This window comes from Scatophagus argus, chromosome 12 (genome assembly GCF_020382885.2).
Source record: "Scatophagus argus isolate fScaArg1 chromosome 12, fScaArg1.pri, whole genome shotgun sequence".
Taxonomy (NCBI): Eukaryota; Metazoa; Chordata; class Actinopteri; family Scatophagidae; genus Scatophagus; species Scatophagus argus.
Genome location: NC_058504.1, coordinates 821501 through 837024, shown reverse-complemented (window position 1 = coordinate 837024; position 15524 = coordinate 821501). Strand labels below are relative to the sequence as shown.

General features: G+C 47.5%; 1 protein-coding gene across 4 annotated transcripts; it reads right to left on the bottom strand.

Annotated features, from left to right (window-relative positions):
* Positions 1–771: 771 nt before the first annotated feature.
* On the bottom strand, positions 772–14737 carry pcdh12 (protocadherin 12). 4 transcript variants are annotated; one of them, XM_046406822.1, is made up of 5 exons: positions 11078–14737; positions 7937–8025; positions 5792–5988; positions 2487–2651; positions 772–2006 (listed from the first exon to the last, which is right to left on the bottom strand). In XM_046406822.1, exons 1-5 carry the CDS (start codon positions 13934–13936, stop codon positions 1753–1755), a joined length of 3564 nt encoding a protein of 1187 aa, XP_046262778.1. In that variant the 5' UTR covers positions 13937–14737; the 3' UTR covers positions 772–1752. The 4 variants fall into 4 exon arrangements, with proteins under 4 accessions (XP_046262778.1, XP_046262777.1, XP_046262780.1 ...); XM_046406821.1 differs by having other exon boundaries at positions 7937–8028; positions 11078–14733; XM_046406824.1 differs by having other exon boundaries at positions 5792–5943; positions 11078–14729.
* Positions 14738–15524: the final 787 nt, after the last annotated feature.

Below are 15524 nucleotides of genomic sequence, written 5' to 3'. Positions count from 1 at the left end.
AGGGTCTCAGGAGCTGGATCCTGTCCCAGGTGACTGAGTGTGTCAGGTGGAGTAAATCCTGGACAAAACTCCAATCAAAACACGTCTACAATGTAGGGAGCTGCTGAAAATCAAATAACTAAACTTTTGATTTAGTGGAAGGAAGATGAGCTGCTGAATCACAGCATCAGGTATGTTAACATGTAGCTTGCAGTATCAGCACCAATTTTACCCACACATCACAGTACAAACAGGGTGAAGCGTGAGCACAGAAAGACTGCAGCTCAAAGGGAATGAGATGACATGAAATAAGACTGGGTACCTGCGACTGCCACCAGGCGGTGCTGTTGATGATGTTTTGGGCTGTCTGAGTGTAATGTGTCTCTCAACCATCAGATGGCGCTGTGCACAAGGGAAACATCTGCGCAGCCACCACCCACACACACATTTTGTCACTTGTGAGAGACGACTAACAGTTTGTCCACCATTCTAACATCACCAAAACACAATCTTCATCACACGCCGAGCTGCAAAGGCCAAATGTTTGATTCCAAGAAGGCGAGTCCCCATAATATGAGAAGGTGTTTGTACAGTCACACACACACACACACACACACACACACACACACACACACACACACAGCAGGCCTCCTTCAGACTGAAGGATTCACATACGTATTTATTTATGGATAATAAAATTTGCTGTTTTTCCTGTGCAGAGCCTCACACCTCACCTCAATGCAGTTCGCGCATTTCTGCACATGAAATGATAAGAACACATGACCTCTTCAGTTTAAACATGATACAAACTTTATTGAAAAACTTCCAAAACTAACTCAGTGAAAATGCTTTCTTGGTACAAAAACTTTTACAAAATATAAAAAATACTATGTACAAAGTGCTGTTGCTCTGGTTGGCAAATTGAAAAAAGGCTACAGATACGACAGTTTTGGATTGAAGTTAAACCAATTCATCGGTTCATCCTCCACAAAGATCCCAAAAAAGCCTTAAAGAGGGGATGTTTGAGGGCTGGTGAACGGGGGGTCCGCACTGAGCTGCTCTACTGTCAACAAACACTTTGTCTTCCCTCCATTCAGCTCCTTTCTGTTTAGTCTTGAGGAAAGACAAAAAGACAAAGAGACATTTCCTCCCAGCCGCCGGCTCGCTCTCTGCAGGCCAAGAACAGAACCTACAAACAGGTTTATGACGCCCCGACACACAGTTCGTCCATCCAAACCAGATTCACTGCTTTCTGAGACTGACTGCTTCACCGTGAGACATAAACCAGTCGCCTTTGAGCTTTCACACTCACCATTAATCCTCATTTCTACCATTCATTTCACTTCCTGTTTTCCTTCATCTCACTTGTCACCTCAGTGAACATTCTGAGACTAAGATTGTCCCAGTCCTCCTTCCACTTTCCCTTTTAGCCTCCCTGTCTTTCCTCCGCACCCGATGAACCTGAACAGACGCATCCACTGGAGCAGGTGAAGACCAGGCGGTCGTTGGGGGGGCCACAAAAGACCCCCAGCAGTCAGATTCATGTTAATAAAATGAGACAAAGACTAGCTTCACTCTGAATGTGTCTTCAGACCTTCAGTCCTCTTAATCTGTTCTTACACGTCGTTTATATTCACATCAACAATCTATCACGGCGTTATTTACAGTATTTTATCACCTAATGCCTCCAAAATCCCAACTTACACAACAACACAGAAACATTTTGTGTAACTTCCTGATCTCACACTCTTTTCCAGTGTTCAGTTAACGGACTCATTGACAAAGTCCCGAGGGCGGAGCCAGGCCCGACCCCCTCTCAGTGTTGCCAGAGTTCCTTGGTGCGCTGCCTGCGGTGGCGGGGCCGTCCAGTCCGAGCGAGCGCCGGTACGCCGCAGACAGCCGGTACAGGACGTCGGGCCGCGGGCCGGGATGGGCGTCGGCCTTCTGCGTCATCAGCATCTCAAAGAGCGTGCTGACCTCAGACAGGAGAGCCCCGCCCAGTGGGCCGTCCTTCTCCGGAGTTTTACCTGAGAGGACGAAAACAACAAGACGTAAATCCTTTACATCATTTTTCAAGTAAAACATTTGCTGGTTCCAGATTGTGAAATGTCAGGATTCGAGGCCTTTCTGTGTCATTTCTGACAGTGACTGAAGACACTTTGGGTTTTGGACTGTTGGTTGGACAACAGGAGCAACTTGAGGACGTCAGTTTGGACTGTGAGAAACTAAGATGAGAACTTTGTGAAAGTACTAACAATCAACAATCGATTAAATTAGACAAAATTCCCTTTGAACTTATATTTAATGAAATGTTTGCTCAAGCATTCTTTGGATGGGTGGGGGGGTCTTTTAGTTTTTTGTATTTGTAGTGACTAAAAATAAGCTAAAAAAAGTCCAAGTTCATTTCTCATGAAAATGGATTGTTTGCTCAAAATTTAAAAAATATCCATGAACAATTTGCGATTATTATCAGACCAACTTCATTTGATGAATCCTTCGTGTTTTACCGAATGTGGAGAAGGACGAGGAGTCCAGGCCGTCCCGGGGGAGGAGCTCACTTTCAGGGGACGGAGGCCCGTTGGGGACAAAAACGTTGTCGTGGTAATCAGCAGCGAGCGGGAGGGAGAGTCTGGCCATCCAGGCCGGATCGCTGACCTCTGAGAAGACATCGTCTGCAGGGAGGAAGAGAAAGACGTCTGAGCCGGCGAACAGGAAGCTGAAGTGAAGTGTGGCTGAAACACTGAGTGAACTGACTGCAAATAAATACCCAACCTTTCATCATCAGGTATCACATTAAAGTGTCAAACCTGTTCAGGTTCAAACATCTGCTCAGTCATGACAAACGTCATCGGTTCACCTTGCAGCTTTGAATTTTTGTCAACAACTGCACGTTTTATCACTTCCTGAATGCGGCCACCTGTGGAGCTGAAGTATCTGTGCAGCACCGTCAACACCTCCAGAGCTTTATGAACAAATCAGTACAGAAAAAATGGGGGAAAAGCTCCTATTTTTATGCAAACTGAGCCCACTGGGTCTCATAAATCAAGTCAGTGCCAGTCAGCAACAGCCAACAGCCCAAACGTTCCTCCACCCTAAAGAAAGTGACAGCATTTTGCAAAGGACCGGTCACCACCGGACTGCTGTGGGATCATCAGATGAGTTACTGGTCTGCTTTGGTGTCTGATGAGGCGGAGTCTCAACACAGACCTCCACGCATGATCACTTATGAAGTATCTTCTCAGTTCTTTCTGTCTTCTGGGTTTCTCAGTTGAAATCTGTCTGATTGAACAAACGTGTGCTGCAGAACCCCAGCTGAGGTTCATGTAGTTAACGTTGGATAATGTAAGACTCTTCCTGTCATGGCGCACCTTCCGGGCCAGATTCAGACTGAGCTGCCCTTCCAGCTTCTCGCTAACTGCTCCGTGAGAAAGAGGCAGGATGAGAGGAAGGAAACGACGCAGTGGTTTTATCAGGCAGCTGTCAACACGCCTTTCCTTTTCCACGTCGTCCCGCGTGCTCCCAACGTACGGCCAAACCTCACGTCCGCACCGACGTGAAAACCCCTCTTGGCGTGTCGGCGGCCTCCTCGCTGTCAGAGGCGTGAAACACCCAGCGTGTCTGAGTGAAACCAATGGGAGTGGCGAACGAGCACAACTGACACGATCAGACGCCGCAGTTCATTTATTCATTTAATGTAAAGCGTGTCTGCTGGACAAAATGAGCGACCGCGACCGGATGTTACCTTCAACACGCTCATTTCATCACATCCTGCTGACGTCCAGTTCTTCCTGCTCGCACAACACGCTGCAGCAGATCTAATTTAAATCCGAAAACCATGACAGAGTCTCGGCGTGCGAACAGTGAGCACATGAAGCGGTTTGTTTGGATCTTTGTCGTGAAGCTCAGATTGTGCAGGTCAAAATTAAAGCCTGACTGGTGTGATATTTAGAAGGCCAATAGTGAAGACTGAAGTTCATCGCCTGCATGACAAACCAGCCAATGGCAGGGCGTCACTGAGCGTCCGTGGTAACCGAGCTTTTCTGCTGTGTTAAATTACTGATGAAAGGATGAGAAAGTGGTCACATGCTCCTCTGCGGGTTAATAAACACTCTGAAACTCTTTGGATGATGTCTGAACGTCTCACACAAGGTGATATTTAGAGCCTCTGGAAAACCATTTCTATTTAATGTTGAGTGTAAAATGTAAACGTAGTCACTCCAGACATCAGTTAAAGTAGTAAAAGTTCAAAAGTGCTCGTCTCTCAGCTGAGACTGATCAGCCTGCTGAGGAGCTGCGGTCGCCTTCATCTGACCACAACCAGATGCAGAGAATTAGCTTACACACACACACGCACACACTCTGTGTGGCACACACTCATCACATCAACAAATCCCACGAACAGAGCCGAAGCACCAACACGCTGGTCCATCATCCAGCACTCAGACCTGAGACCCGCTGGTTTCCACCGACACAAACTGTGAGGTGAAGGCAGGATATCATCGCATGTTTTCCTCTTCAGCCACACGCAAAAGGCGGCAGATCATCACTGCGATTCAAACACCAACAGACAGACGAGGATGAGAGAACGTTTTACACATTAACGTGATAAACTAAACTTATTAACAACAGAATACCTGAGAACACACACACACACACACACACACACTGAGCTGCCACAGCACTGTGGTGTGAGTTACACCAATAACACAGCCCGCAGGCTGGAGGTGAGTCAAACACCCCCCCCCCCCCCCCCCACACACACACACACACACACACTCTTTTTGTTCCTCTCTCCTCTGTCTTTAAGTGAAGCTCACTCTACCATCATCGGTAAGCCCCTCTGTTTGCCCCAGGGCTCTGACAGCTACAATACCAGGAAGAAACTCTCTCACTCAAACACACACACACACACACACACACACACACACACACACACTGTACAAACTGCTTACACACCACTGTGGAACTCCCAGCTAAACAAAAAGCCTCAGGTGTCTTGATGTTTGGCAGCTACAGCCTCTGACTTTGAAAAGATGGAAGTCCTGGTTCCTTTAAAATGGCATCGAGGACCCACCTGCTGGCCCGACTCACTTCACAGCCTGACTTGAGACCTGAGCTAATAATGAGCTAATAATGCTAGCATGCTAATTGGCAGAGTACTGTAAAAACGATCTGATAATATTCAGTCCTGCTGCATGAAAACACCACATTAGATGACAAACAAACCCGTGAACCAGCAGTTTGAACTGGAGAATGAGTGGAGCGCGTGGGTGGATGTGGATGTATAACCTGCCACTGTGTTATTTCCTGCTTTCTTCCTGTTTTCTGCATTTTTCTGTGAGTCCATTGTAAGTGACCGTCTGTATGGTCTGTGGGGGTCGAAGTTCAGCTGCTTTTGTCCTGAGGAATCAAAGAGTTTCACCAGGCGGCCACAGCTAAACTCAGTGACACCAGTTGAGTTTACACAGTGCAAACACAAAGACAAACGATGACCAACCAGGGGACAAGCTGAAATTCGATTTGGTGTTTTCACACTGGAAGGCGTCGTTTTGTACATCTCACAAATATTAACACAAAGTGTTTTTAACGTTGTTTTAATCCGCCCCTCCTGCACACTCAGTGCAGTTCGTGCTGCCTTTCTTTCAGTGGGTCCTAATGCGGTGATGGCGAGCAGAACGAGCAGACTGTAAGAAACCACAGCAACGTGGTTTCTGTTTGTGGTCCCTGCACAGTCCTTTACGCAGGAGGAATGTGTGAATAAAGTGTACCTCGTAGGAGTTCAGGGGGGACGTGTCGAGGCGTATGAGCCTACCTGTATTGTTGAGCAGGCTGCTGAGCCCCTCCTCCAGCTGTGGGTCGATGGGTGAGTCCCGTCCAGGTTCCCAGTCCACGTCTCCAGCCTCGCTCTCACCGTGTCCGCTGTCCTTGGTGCTCTGCCAGTCGGCGCAGTCCTGACCTCCATACCTGCACAGGATGAGCAGGCCACACTTCAGTCTGCTCTGACACCAACTGAAAGGTTGTTTGGGACGTGACACCACACCAGGACACCACATGTACATCTGGATCATGTGGAACACTGACGGACTAAATTCACAGATTTTACGTCAGAGGGATTTACAGACACTCTCCGTCCTTTGGCTCATTAAAGGAAGATAAAACCTTAGAAAAATGTCGATTTCCATTTGCTACTTTCAGACATAAAACAGAGGAAAAACCAGACGGTGTGAAACGTTCACACTTGAGGTTTGGCGTCGTGAGATCACATGTTGATAAAATGCCTGAGGTTTTAGGTAACACATGCACAGACATCCCGGCCCCTCCCTCCACCGCACGCTGAGTCACACACACACACACACACACACACACACACACACACCTGTGAAGCTGGCGGCTCAGTCCGGAGGTGCCCGTCAGATAACGGTGAGCTCAGAGCTGAGTTAGTCAGACATACAGCCTGCTTTTACATCCCCCTACTGATGACTAAAGTGTCATGTGACTGTCAGGTGAGGAGGAGACCATTCTGTTCAAAAAGCTATCAGGACTGAAGTCATCCAAAGTAAATGACAAAATAGCCTTTCATCTGACGTCCACATGGAATGACTCACCTGACCGTGTGTGTGTGTGTGTGTGTGTGTGTGAAGGCAGGTTATAGCAGCTCTATCTGAGCCTTTCAGTCTCTGACGGGAAGCAGCTACTTCAGCATCAACGTGATGATGAGATTAGATCTGACATCACTGTGATACACACACACACACACACACACACGATAACACTTTGGGGTTATGAGACACTCTTCCTGTGACAGTGTTGGACTTGACGTCCTGTTTGTCTGTTGCTGTTATTTCGGTCCCAGCAGGTCAGTCGGTCAGAAACACTGAGGAAGACGTTTATCAGCTACAACAAAAAACACGAGTGCGGTTTTAAAAGACATTTTCCAGACTATCAGAATCGAAACTTTTAGTTAGAACCTAAAGTTTGATCTGATTTTTCAAACCAAACTGAGCCGTCGTGGTTCAGGGAAAACATCTGTGAGCTCCTCGCCATCTGTCTGCGCTGCTATCAGCGGCCGCCCGGTTTGATCAGCGAGCGAGCAGCGATCACAGTCTGAAACCTGCAGCCAGCTGGCCATGAACCAAACCTCTGCTGATGGAGGGGGAGACAGCAAGTCCAGCTGCAAGTCTTAGTCCCCATGAGGTCAACAGGAAGACACTGTGGTTGTGTTTGGTGACCCGTGAGTCCGCCGTTAAAAAATTCACCATCATGTTCTAACATGTGATAGAAAACAACAACATCAGGAGTGACGAGAGAGAAACAACAAACTCAAAGCAGCGTCCGCCGTCTTACTGGGGTCACTGTGAAAACCACACGGGGTCCTGGACGTTAAAACACTTTGAGCTGGACTGGTATTAACTGGGTTACCTTCACACACACGCTCTCACTAACTTTGTTCATATCTGATGTGTGGAGGTCAGACAGAAGAAACCATCAGCTGGTGAAGTTTAAAGAAAAGTTTGAACCACAGGACGGAGCAGTTTGTGTTTCACCTGAAACCTAAAGTCAGCTCTGACAAACTGTGAATGTTTTTAACTTACGACACATGACGTCATGTCACTCACCCAAAGGTTTACAAGCTTACTTACCAAACCAAACCCAACCTGAAGGTTTTAATGTCTGAATCAAAGTCATGTGACAACAGTCCCACAATGAAAGTCAACTGACTTTGTCCTTTCTTGCACATCTAAAAATATAAAAAGTGTAAAAAAATAAAACTAAGTGACGCCCGAAATGTGCTTTGTGTTTACACACCAATCCATGACATCACGTCAGCTTTCAACACATCACACATACACACACATACACATCAGAGAAGAAAACAGGAGCAAAGAGGAGGACGGAGGACGAGGAGGAGGAGGAGGATGAAGGGATTAGGAGAAAGAGGAGGCGGAGTCAGACTGACCTGCCGTTGCGATGTGAATATTTGTTCCCTCTGAAGTTGGGCCTCGGCTGCAGCTGACCCTGCCGGAGGAGAGACAGGAGCTGGGAGATCTGCTGCGGGGAGGGAGAGGAGGGGGGGAGGTGAAAGAGAGACAGAGACACAGAGACAGAGAGACAGACAGAGACACAGAGGCACGGACAGAGACAGAGGCACGGACAGAGACAGAGAGACAGACACAGACACAGACACAGAGAGAGACAGACACAGAGAGAGACAGACACAGACAGAGAGACAGACAGAGACACAGAGAGAGACAGACACAGAGAGAGAGACAGACACAGACACAGACACAGAGAGAGACAGACACAGAGAGAGACAGACACAGACAGAGAGACAGACAGAGACACAGAGAGAGACAGACACAGAGAGAGAGACAGACACAGAGAGAGACAGACAGAGACAGAGACAGAGAGGAGAAAGCTTTACACATTCAGGCTGTTGACTTCGCGGGTCAAAATGAAACCAAAGACCAACATTAAACTTTGTTAAAAGGCTGCTGTAGATTTCACCAAGCAGAATCTCACAGCTAAAGTTCCATGCTTGTAAAATCAGGCACAGAATCAAACGGCTTAAGGCTAATTGAGGTGTTTTCATTTCATCTAATCAACATTTCATATCTTTTGCTGCTCATCTCATTTTCGGCTTGTGAACATTAATTTCCAGCCGGCGGCAGAAGGTGATCGCCGGTGTCGGATTCGTTATCTTGAGCTTTAGTTGAGAGCTGAAGCGGGATTTGACTGAAGTGTGTGTGTGCTTCTCGGCTGTGAGTGTGTCTTTGCGTTGCTTTAGCTGCTCATTTCAAACACACGGCCAACAAACGTTTTTCCAGTGTGAGAACCGAGCGTCCACGTCCGTCTCACTGCTCAGAGCTTTCTGCTGACAGCTCTGTTATACAGCGGATACACACTGCACACCAGGGAGGAAGCACACCCGCTGCTGAAGGTAAGCGGGCATGCGTGTGTGTGTGTGTGTGTGCTCGCATACTAATATATGACTTTGTTTTAGCCGAGACATTTGTGTGTTTTGCACACGCACGCTGCTGAGGCGACAGGAAACGGCCTCTGCGTAAAAGCCTATTCTTCTCCTGCCGGTTTCCTTCTGGGATGGGCTCTGAAATATGGACGAGTGTGTGTGTGTGTGTGTGTGTTTAGGTGAACAGTAAATCCCCGTCCTCGCCAGGCCTCTCTACCCTCCCGGTCGGCCCAGTTGGCCTCGAGGAGCGGGGCATGCTGGGTAAAAAGGCCTCTTCCCTTCTCTAATGGGATTCACGTGAGGATGTGGGACCTGGACGAGCTTTTTGTTCTCTGTCTGCTGGGCGTCGGCGCAGACTTTTGCCCTCAGTGACGCGAGTGTGTGTTTTAACCAGCGCGGCGTTTCTACGGTTCCACACACTCAGACCGACTGATCGTTAAGACTTTAGATGAACAGAATCGATTAAAGTTCTAAATGGCTTTTCTTCCTCTTTTAAACTCCACCCAACATCAGTGGCTCCATCTGTTTGGTAAAGCACTGTGAGCTAAGATACCAAACAACTTCTGTTGAACTTTAGTGAAATGTGTTCAAAATGTCTTCTAAGTGAAATTCCAATATTTTTCATCAACTTCCTGTTTCTGCAGGTCACTGAAAAGAGACTGTCGTCATTCTTTGTTATATCAGTCTTGTATTGAGTAGCCTGAATTTGTCCACATTCCCATAAAAACTAAAATAAGATCAATGAATTTGATTAAAATACTGCAGCAGAGTCCTCTGACTGTATTTATGATCATGGGAGATGTAAAAAAACAAAGAAAAACATTTAAAAAATGTCAATACGTCTGGCCGCTGTAGCTTTTAGCAGACCTTAGTCAAACAGGAAGAAAAGTGAGTGTGAAGGTGTGGTGTGACTGAACGGAGTGCAGCTGACGAGCAGCCCGCTCATTAGGATCCGCTGAGCAGCTCTGGACCCCGACAGCAGAAGCTCTGCTGGGCAGTGAGCTGTGGGTCACGTCTGCAGCTGACGCCGTCGTCTGAGCTGCTGCTTGTCTTTCCTCCAGCAGCAGCTCAGTGTGTCACAGTGGTGTTATTTTACACTACAAACACATTACAGATTACTTTAGCTGGCCTCGACCTCCCCTCTGCAGACCCCCCATCCTACCCCCCTGCTCCTCCTCCTCCTCCTCTGCTGGTTTCAATATGAATCTGATATGTGATATTCAGTCAAAAGGCCTCTCGGGGGAGGATTGGCTCTCTTGGACACATGAGCACCTGTATAAACTCACTGCTTTTTGGCTTCACAGTCATCCATCAGCTACACACACACACACACACACACACACCTCAGGCTGGCAGACTGAGTCGTCATACAGGAGGCTGAAAAAGCAGAGAGGCTGCTGGGAAATCGTAAGGGAAGCTGGTCTGTGTGTGTGTCAGTGGGGTGCGTGGTGGGTGGGTGGGGCGCTTTTACTCTCTAATGGACTTCACTTCAGATTAATCTCAAAGCCTGCGGGGGGTGTGTGTAATTACTCCAACACTAACTGTAAGCACATGTTGAAATGAATGTGATCACATGTTTTCAATGGAGGTAAATTAGAGTTAAGTGAGAGCCAGCAGCAGTGCATTAGCATTAATGTTTAAGGTATCGTACAGAATGTAAATAAGACGACATTAGAAAATCACTGCGCGAGCTCAGTTTAATCATTAATGCAGTGTAAATGGCTGCATTGGTGTGCACTCATTACCACTCAGTAAATTATGTTTGCTATTTGTAAGCTTGTTAACGTACTTCCCAGCATGCAGTGTGTTTGGGTTCGCCACAGAAACCCTTCTTTCTTATCCTATAAATGCTGTCAGATGATGGAGACATATTTCCGCACTTATGTAACGAGTCTTTTGTTCACCATGAAAACACACACTATTCACTATGTGATGAATTAAGAACTAAACCTTAAACTCTTCATAAACTGTTGTGAGAATAAATGTAACAGGAATGCACATCTGAATACAAATATTTATGTAGCTGAGGTGGTTAACTGAACTGAATGACATGAATGACAGCCTGTGGAATCAGAAACAGGCTTGTTACTGTGATTGGTGGAAAGACGTCTGTAAGGTGACACAACTCACCTGCACTTCTGGAGAAGCAGAGGAAAGCTCAATGGAGTCTCCAAATGCAGCCATGGACAGTCGAACCAGGTTTCGAAGCATCTGTCGATGTTCTGCATCGTGGCCCCCTCGTCCCTCCGAGGTCTTCGGCCTCCTGAGAGTCGCCTGGGATGCTGAACACAGCAGTTCCTCCTCTTCCCCTTCAGCACAAGTTTGAGTCTTCAAGGTGCTCGAATGTGAGACTGAAGAGGATGATGAAACATTTCTGGCTTTCCGAAGAGTCCGGTACGACGTGGCAGGAGTCAGAGGTCCATCAAGTTCAATGTTTCCAGGTTTTCGAAGAGTCCTGCTGTGGTGGGTGACAGGTTGAGTGGTGTCCCCTTCTGTGTAGCCTTGGGAATGGAAGCTTGTGTTCATGACTGATGGTGTTAAAGTGTACTGTCTCTCAGTCTGTTGATCCTCTGCCATCGGAGATGTAGCCAGTGGCTGAGCTTCACTATCATCTTCAGGAGGCTCCTCCTTCCGCCCTCTGATGACAGGAATTAACTGGATGTCTGACTTCCTGATGTTTTTCTGTGGGCGCCGTGGGTGACGAGTGTAGGTCGATTCGGCCTGCCTGCAGTTGTAAGCCCGGTTGTCCCGTTTCTCTGGGCGGCAGAACGTTGTCACCAAAGCGACAGCCAACAGAAGCAGCAGGCAGGTGGTACCCAGGCAGATGGCCATCATCATGGTGAAGCTGAGCTGTCCACGGTTACCCGGTGATGAGTTCTTCAGGTGGTCTTTCAGATTAATGAAAGTAACCTCCAGAGTCGCCTTGGTGACCAAGCTGGGACTGCCCATGTCAGACACAGCAATGTTTACCGTAAAGATTTTCCCAATGAGCTCAGTAGCATTGGTGGTGTTAACAAACAGCTGGCCTGTAGTCTGGTCCAACCAGAACAATCCATACGGGTTTCCATCAGTGATGAAGTAGCTGAGTTGTCCACTCAGCCCTGAGTCTGCATCTTCGGCCTTTATGGTGGATGCGAGGAATCCAACAAGTCCCTCTCTGATTGGGTTATTGATTGGTGAAGAGGTGGATCCCTCTTCCATGACATTCCCCAGCTCAGTCACAATCTCTCCTTTGTCTGCATTGACAGGTACACTTAGAGAAGCCACACCCTTTCTGGGTTTTGGCTCCTTGATGACCGGATAGTTGTCATTCACATCTTCAATGTCGATTTGCACAGTGGCTGTGCTGGTGAGAGGCGGATGACCCTGGTCAATGGCCTCCACAATGAAAGAGTAGGTGTGGGTTTCTTCATAGTCTAGGGGACGCTGGGCACTGATGACACCACTGGTGGGGTGGATGGAGAAAGATTCTGTGTTGGTTTCCACTTCATGAAAGTCACGTATGAAGTAGGACACTCTTCCACTGAGCTCCAGGTCAACATCGTGGGCTTCAACTTTCAGAGCACGGTAGCCTGCCTCGTTGTTCTCCTTAAAGGATGCCTTATAGAGGGAGGTGGAGAACACGGGGGCGTTGTCATTCTCATCCAGAACGTGGACGGGCAGGTGTTTAACGCAAGACAGTGGGGGATCTCCATAATCCTGGGCAAGGAGTGTGATGTTATACTGCATTACCTTCTCTCGATCCAGGCGGCCATTGGTAACAATCATGTAGTTGTCACCATGGATACGTTTAAGGCGGAAAGGGCCTGATCCTTGCTGAATTTGTGCACTCACTTTGCCATTGTCTCCCGAATCTGCATCAGAGACCATCACCAGAGCAAGGAAGGTGTCTTCTTGTGCTCCTTCCAGCACTGTCGCCACAGGTGAGTTGGGTGGAGTCCAGGTCATGTGTATTCTTGGTGCATTATCGTTTACATCACTAAGCTTGACGTGCAGTTTGCAGTGTGTGGGGATCGCATTGGGCCCCCGATCACGGGCCTGTATGACTACTTCATAAGAGGGCTGGACCTCGTAGTCTAGAGGTGCTCTGAGACTCACAGCTCCAGTTAATGGATCTACAAAGAAGAGTCTCTGTACCTCTGGACGTGTGTGCTTACTGAGCGAATACTCCACTTCCCCGTTGGCACCCTGGTCTGGGTCAGTGGCCTTGAGGTTGATGATGGTTGTCCCACGTGCTGTATCCTCAGGTAGCTCAACAGTTGGGGTGCTGTCCTCAAATGTAGGGCTGTTGTCATTTGAGTCTTGAATATTCACATGGACTAATGTGCTCCCAGACCTGGGGGGGTTCCCTTTATCCCATGCTACCAGGGTCAGGTCAATTGAGGCCTGAACCTCCCTGTCCAGTTCTTTGATCACCACCAGCTCTGCCTGTTTTGTTCCACCTGGAGCGACTGTCACATCCAGAGCAAAGTGCTGGTTGACGGACAGCGAGTAGGTCTGGAGGCCATTAGGTCCCGCGTCAGGATCAACTGCCCGGTCCAAAGGGATTCTCATCCTGAGGCCAGCTGTCTCTGAGATCTCCACTTCCTGCACTGTGCTGGGGAAGGTGGGGCTGTGGTCATTCTGGTCCATCACCTCCACACGAACCCGCAGGCAGTTCACAGCACCACTTTTCCTGTATAGGACACTGAAGGCCAGCTCGCACAGGTCCGACCCCCGGCACAGCTCCTCCCTGTCCAGCCGGCCTTGGGTGGAGACGACCCCGTCTCGAGTGCTGACAGAGAAGGGAAGGGCTTTTTCATGCTCCACCACCTGGAAGTCCTCAAAAGGGCCGCCTTCGTCCCTCTGCCGGAGGTCGTCCACCAGACGGCCGACCCGGGTTCCTGCAGGCTGCTCCTCCCAAACCCGGTACTGGATAGTTATTGATGATGGCTCAGAGGAGCGAGCGTCAGAGCAAAGACTCAGAACCAGAAGCAGCGCCAGCAGCATAATGATGTGAAGGAGTAATGATCTCCTGTCTAATAGCTAAACAGACATTTTTGAAAATCACTAAAAAGACAAAAAAATGTTTATTCTTAAGACTTAAAAATGACTTTAAAATTGCCTTCTTCTTGAACAGAAGTCAAAAATACTGTAACAAACATCATATAAAAAGATGATCAAATACTATTTTTCTCCCAAATAATCTACAATTTGTACAACCACAGCCAAATTAATGATAAAAACTGGTGGTTTTGTAAACAAAATTTTAAAAAATAAACTTCCAGCCAGGTCAGGAGACAGCGACAGAAACTATAATTAAGATATCATGGTCTCTTTGTTCGACTGGCCTCTCTCTGCCTACTCACTCATACAGCTGCTGGCGTCCAGCCTCTCACTTCATCCTCTTCCACTCAGGAAAGTTTTGCTCCGACTGACAGAGTTTGGAAGTGGGTTTCCACATGCTAGCGGAGCCCCAGCCAATCCAAAGGGAGGAGGAGGAGGGTCATATGCAAATGCCTCCCAGTCAACACAAAGAAAAGCCCTCCTGCCCTGAGGAAACTCGCCACAGCTCTGGAGTGCTTTTAAAGAAACACGACACCACCTCTCCGACACACCAAGCTTTTCTCCCCCCTTTCAGTGTGCATAAACTCATCAGTCTGCAGTCTGAGCCCTTAAATCATCTGGAAAATTTCGTGTTTGGTTAAATCCCAGTGGGACCAAACTCCACAGCAGAACATCATCAGGGTTTCTGATAGCAGAAAAGCAAATACAGACAGACTGTCAATCAGTCAGTTTCAGAGCTGTCAGTCGTCAGTTAGAGTCTGAAAGTAGACAAGCTTTTTGCTCAGAGTACAGAGAGTAACTTACTATATATATATAAGTATTTCTTATCCAAGGTTTGACAGTCAAGGACGTCCAACACAATGAGAGCTTTCTCTTCTTTCAACTGACATTTGTTTTGTCGCAGGTCCTTGGAAATGAACGAGATGATATGGTTGGTTTTCACTCTAGTCCTTGAAGTCCTTGAACGATTCAGGAGCCTGTCTTAAATGTGACAAAGCTCACGTTCCAGCTTTTCCCAGATAAAATCATGAAGAGTGTTCTTCTCCAGCAGCGTCAAACGTCAAACTGTGGCATAAGCTCATCAGAAGCTTTGCATTCAAATGTTTATCGGTGAAGAGAGTCAGGAGTTCTTTGTATGAAGCAAATGATGATAAATATCTGACTCCTTTAAGTCCCAGAAGAGAAATTATGCAGACGCTGTGCATCAGAAATGTACTGTATGAACAGCTGATCGATTTTGGGCTTTGAGTTTAATGTAAACGTCTGTGCTCAGGGGGAAGCCTGTAAGACATCGTACTGGGCTTTAATAGACCACATAGGCTGTGACTGTTTGTGATACTGACAGAGATTTAGTGTAAAGTTGTGGATGATCTGATGAAGACAAACAGAGTTTAAAATGACATGTTGACATGTGTGTACAAGTTTTCAAATACAAATACACAGACTTCCACAGGCTATGAAGAAAATATTGGAGTATTTCAGATGTAAAGCATAAACAACATTTCTGTGTCTCCTCTTTAAGCTGCTGGCT

What these genes read in the sequence shown, in the direction of transcription:
- pcdh12 (XM_046406821.1), bottom strand. Translation starts at nt 13,936, where the DNA reads ATGCTGCTGGCGCTGCTTCTGGTTCTGAGTCTTTGCTCTGACGCTCGC. An exon ending in TATTCACATCGCAACGGCAG is followed by an intron (nt 5,989 to 7,936) that starts GTCAGTCTGACT and finishes ACAACCTTTCAG; the next exon opens with TTGGTGTCAGAGCAGACTGA. An exon ending in CAGCCTGCTCAACAATACAG is followed by an intron (nt 2,652 to 5,791) that starts GTAGGCTCATAC and finishes TCCTCCCTGCAG; the next exon opens with ACGATGTCTTCTCAGAGGTC.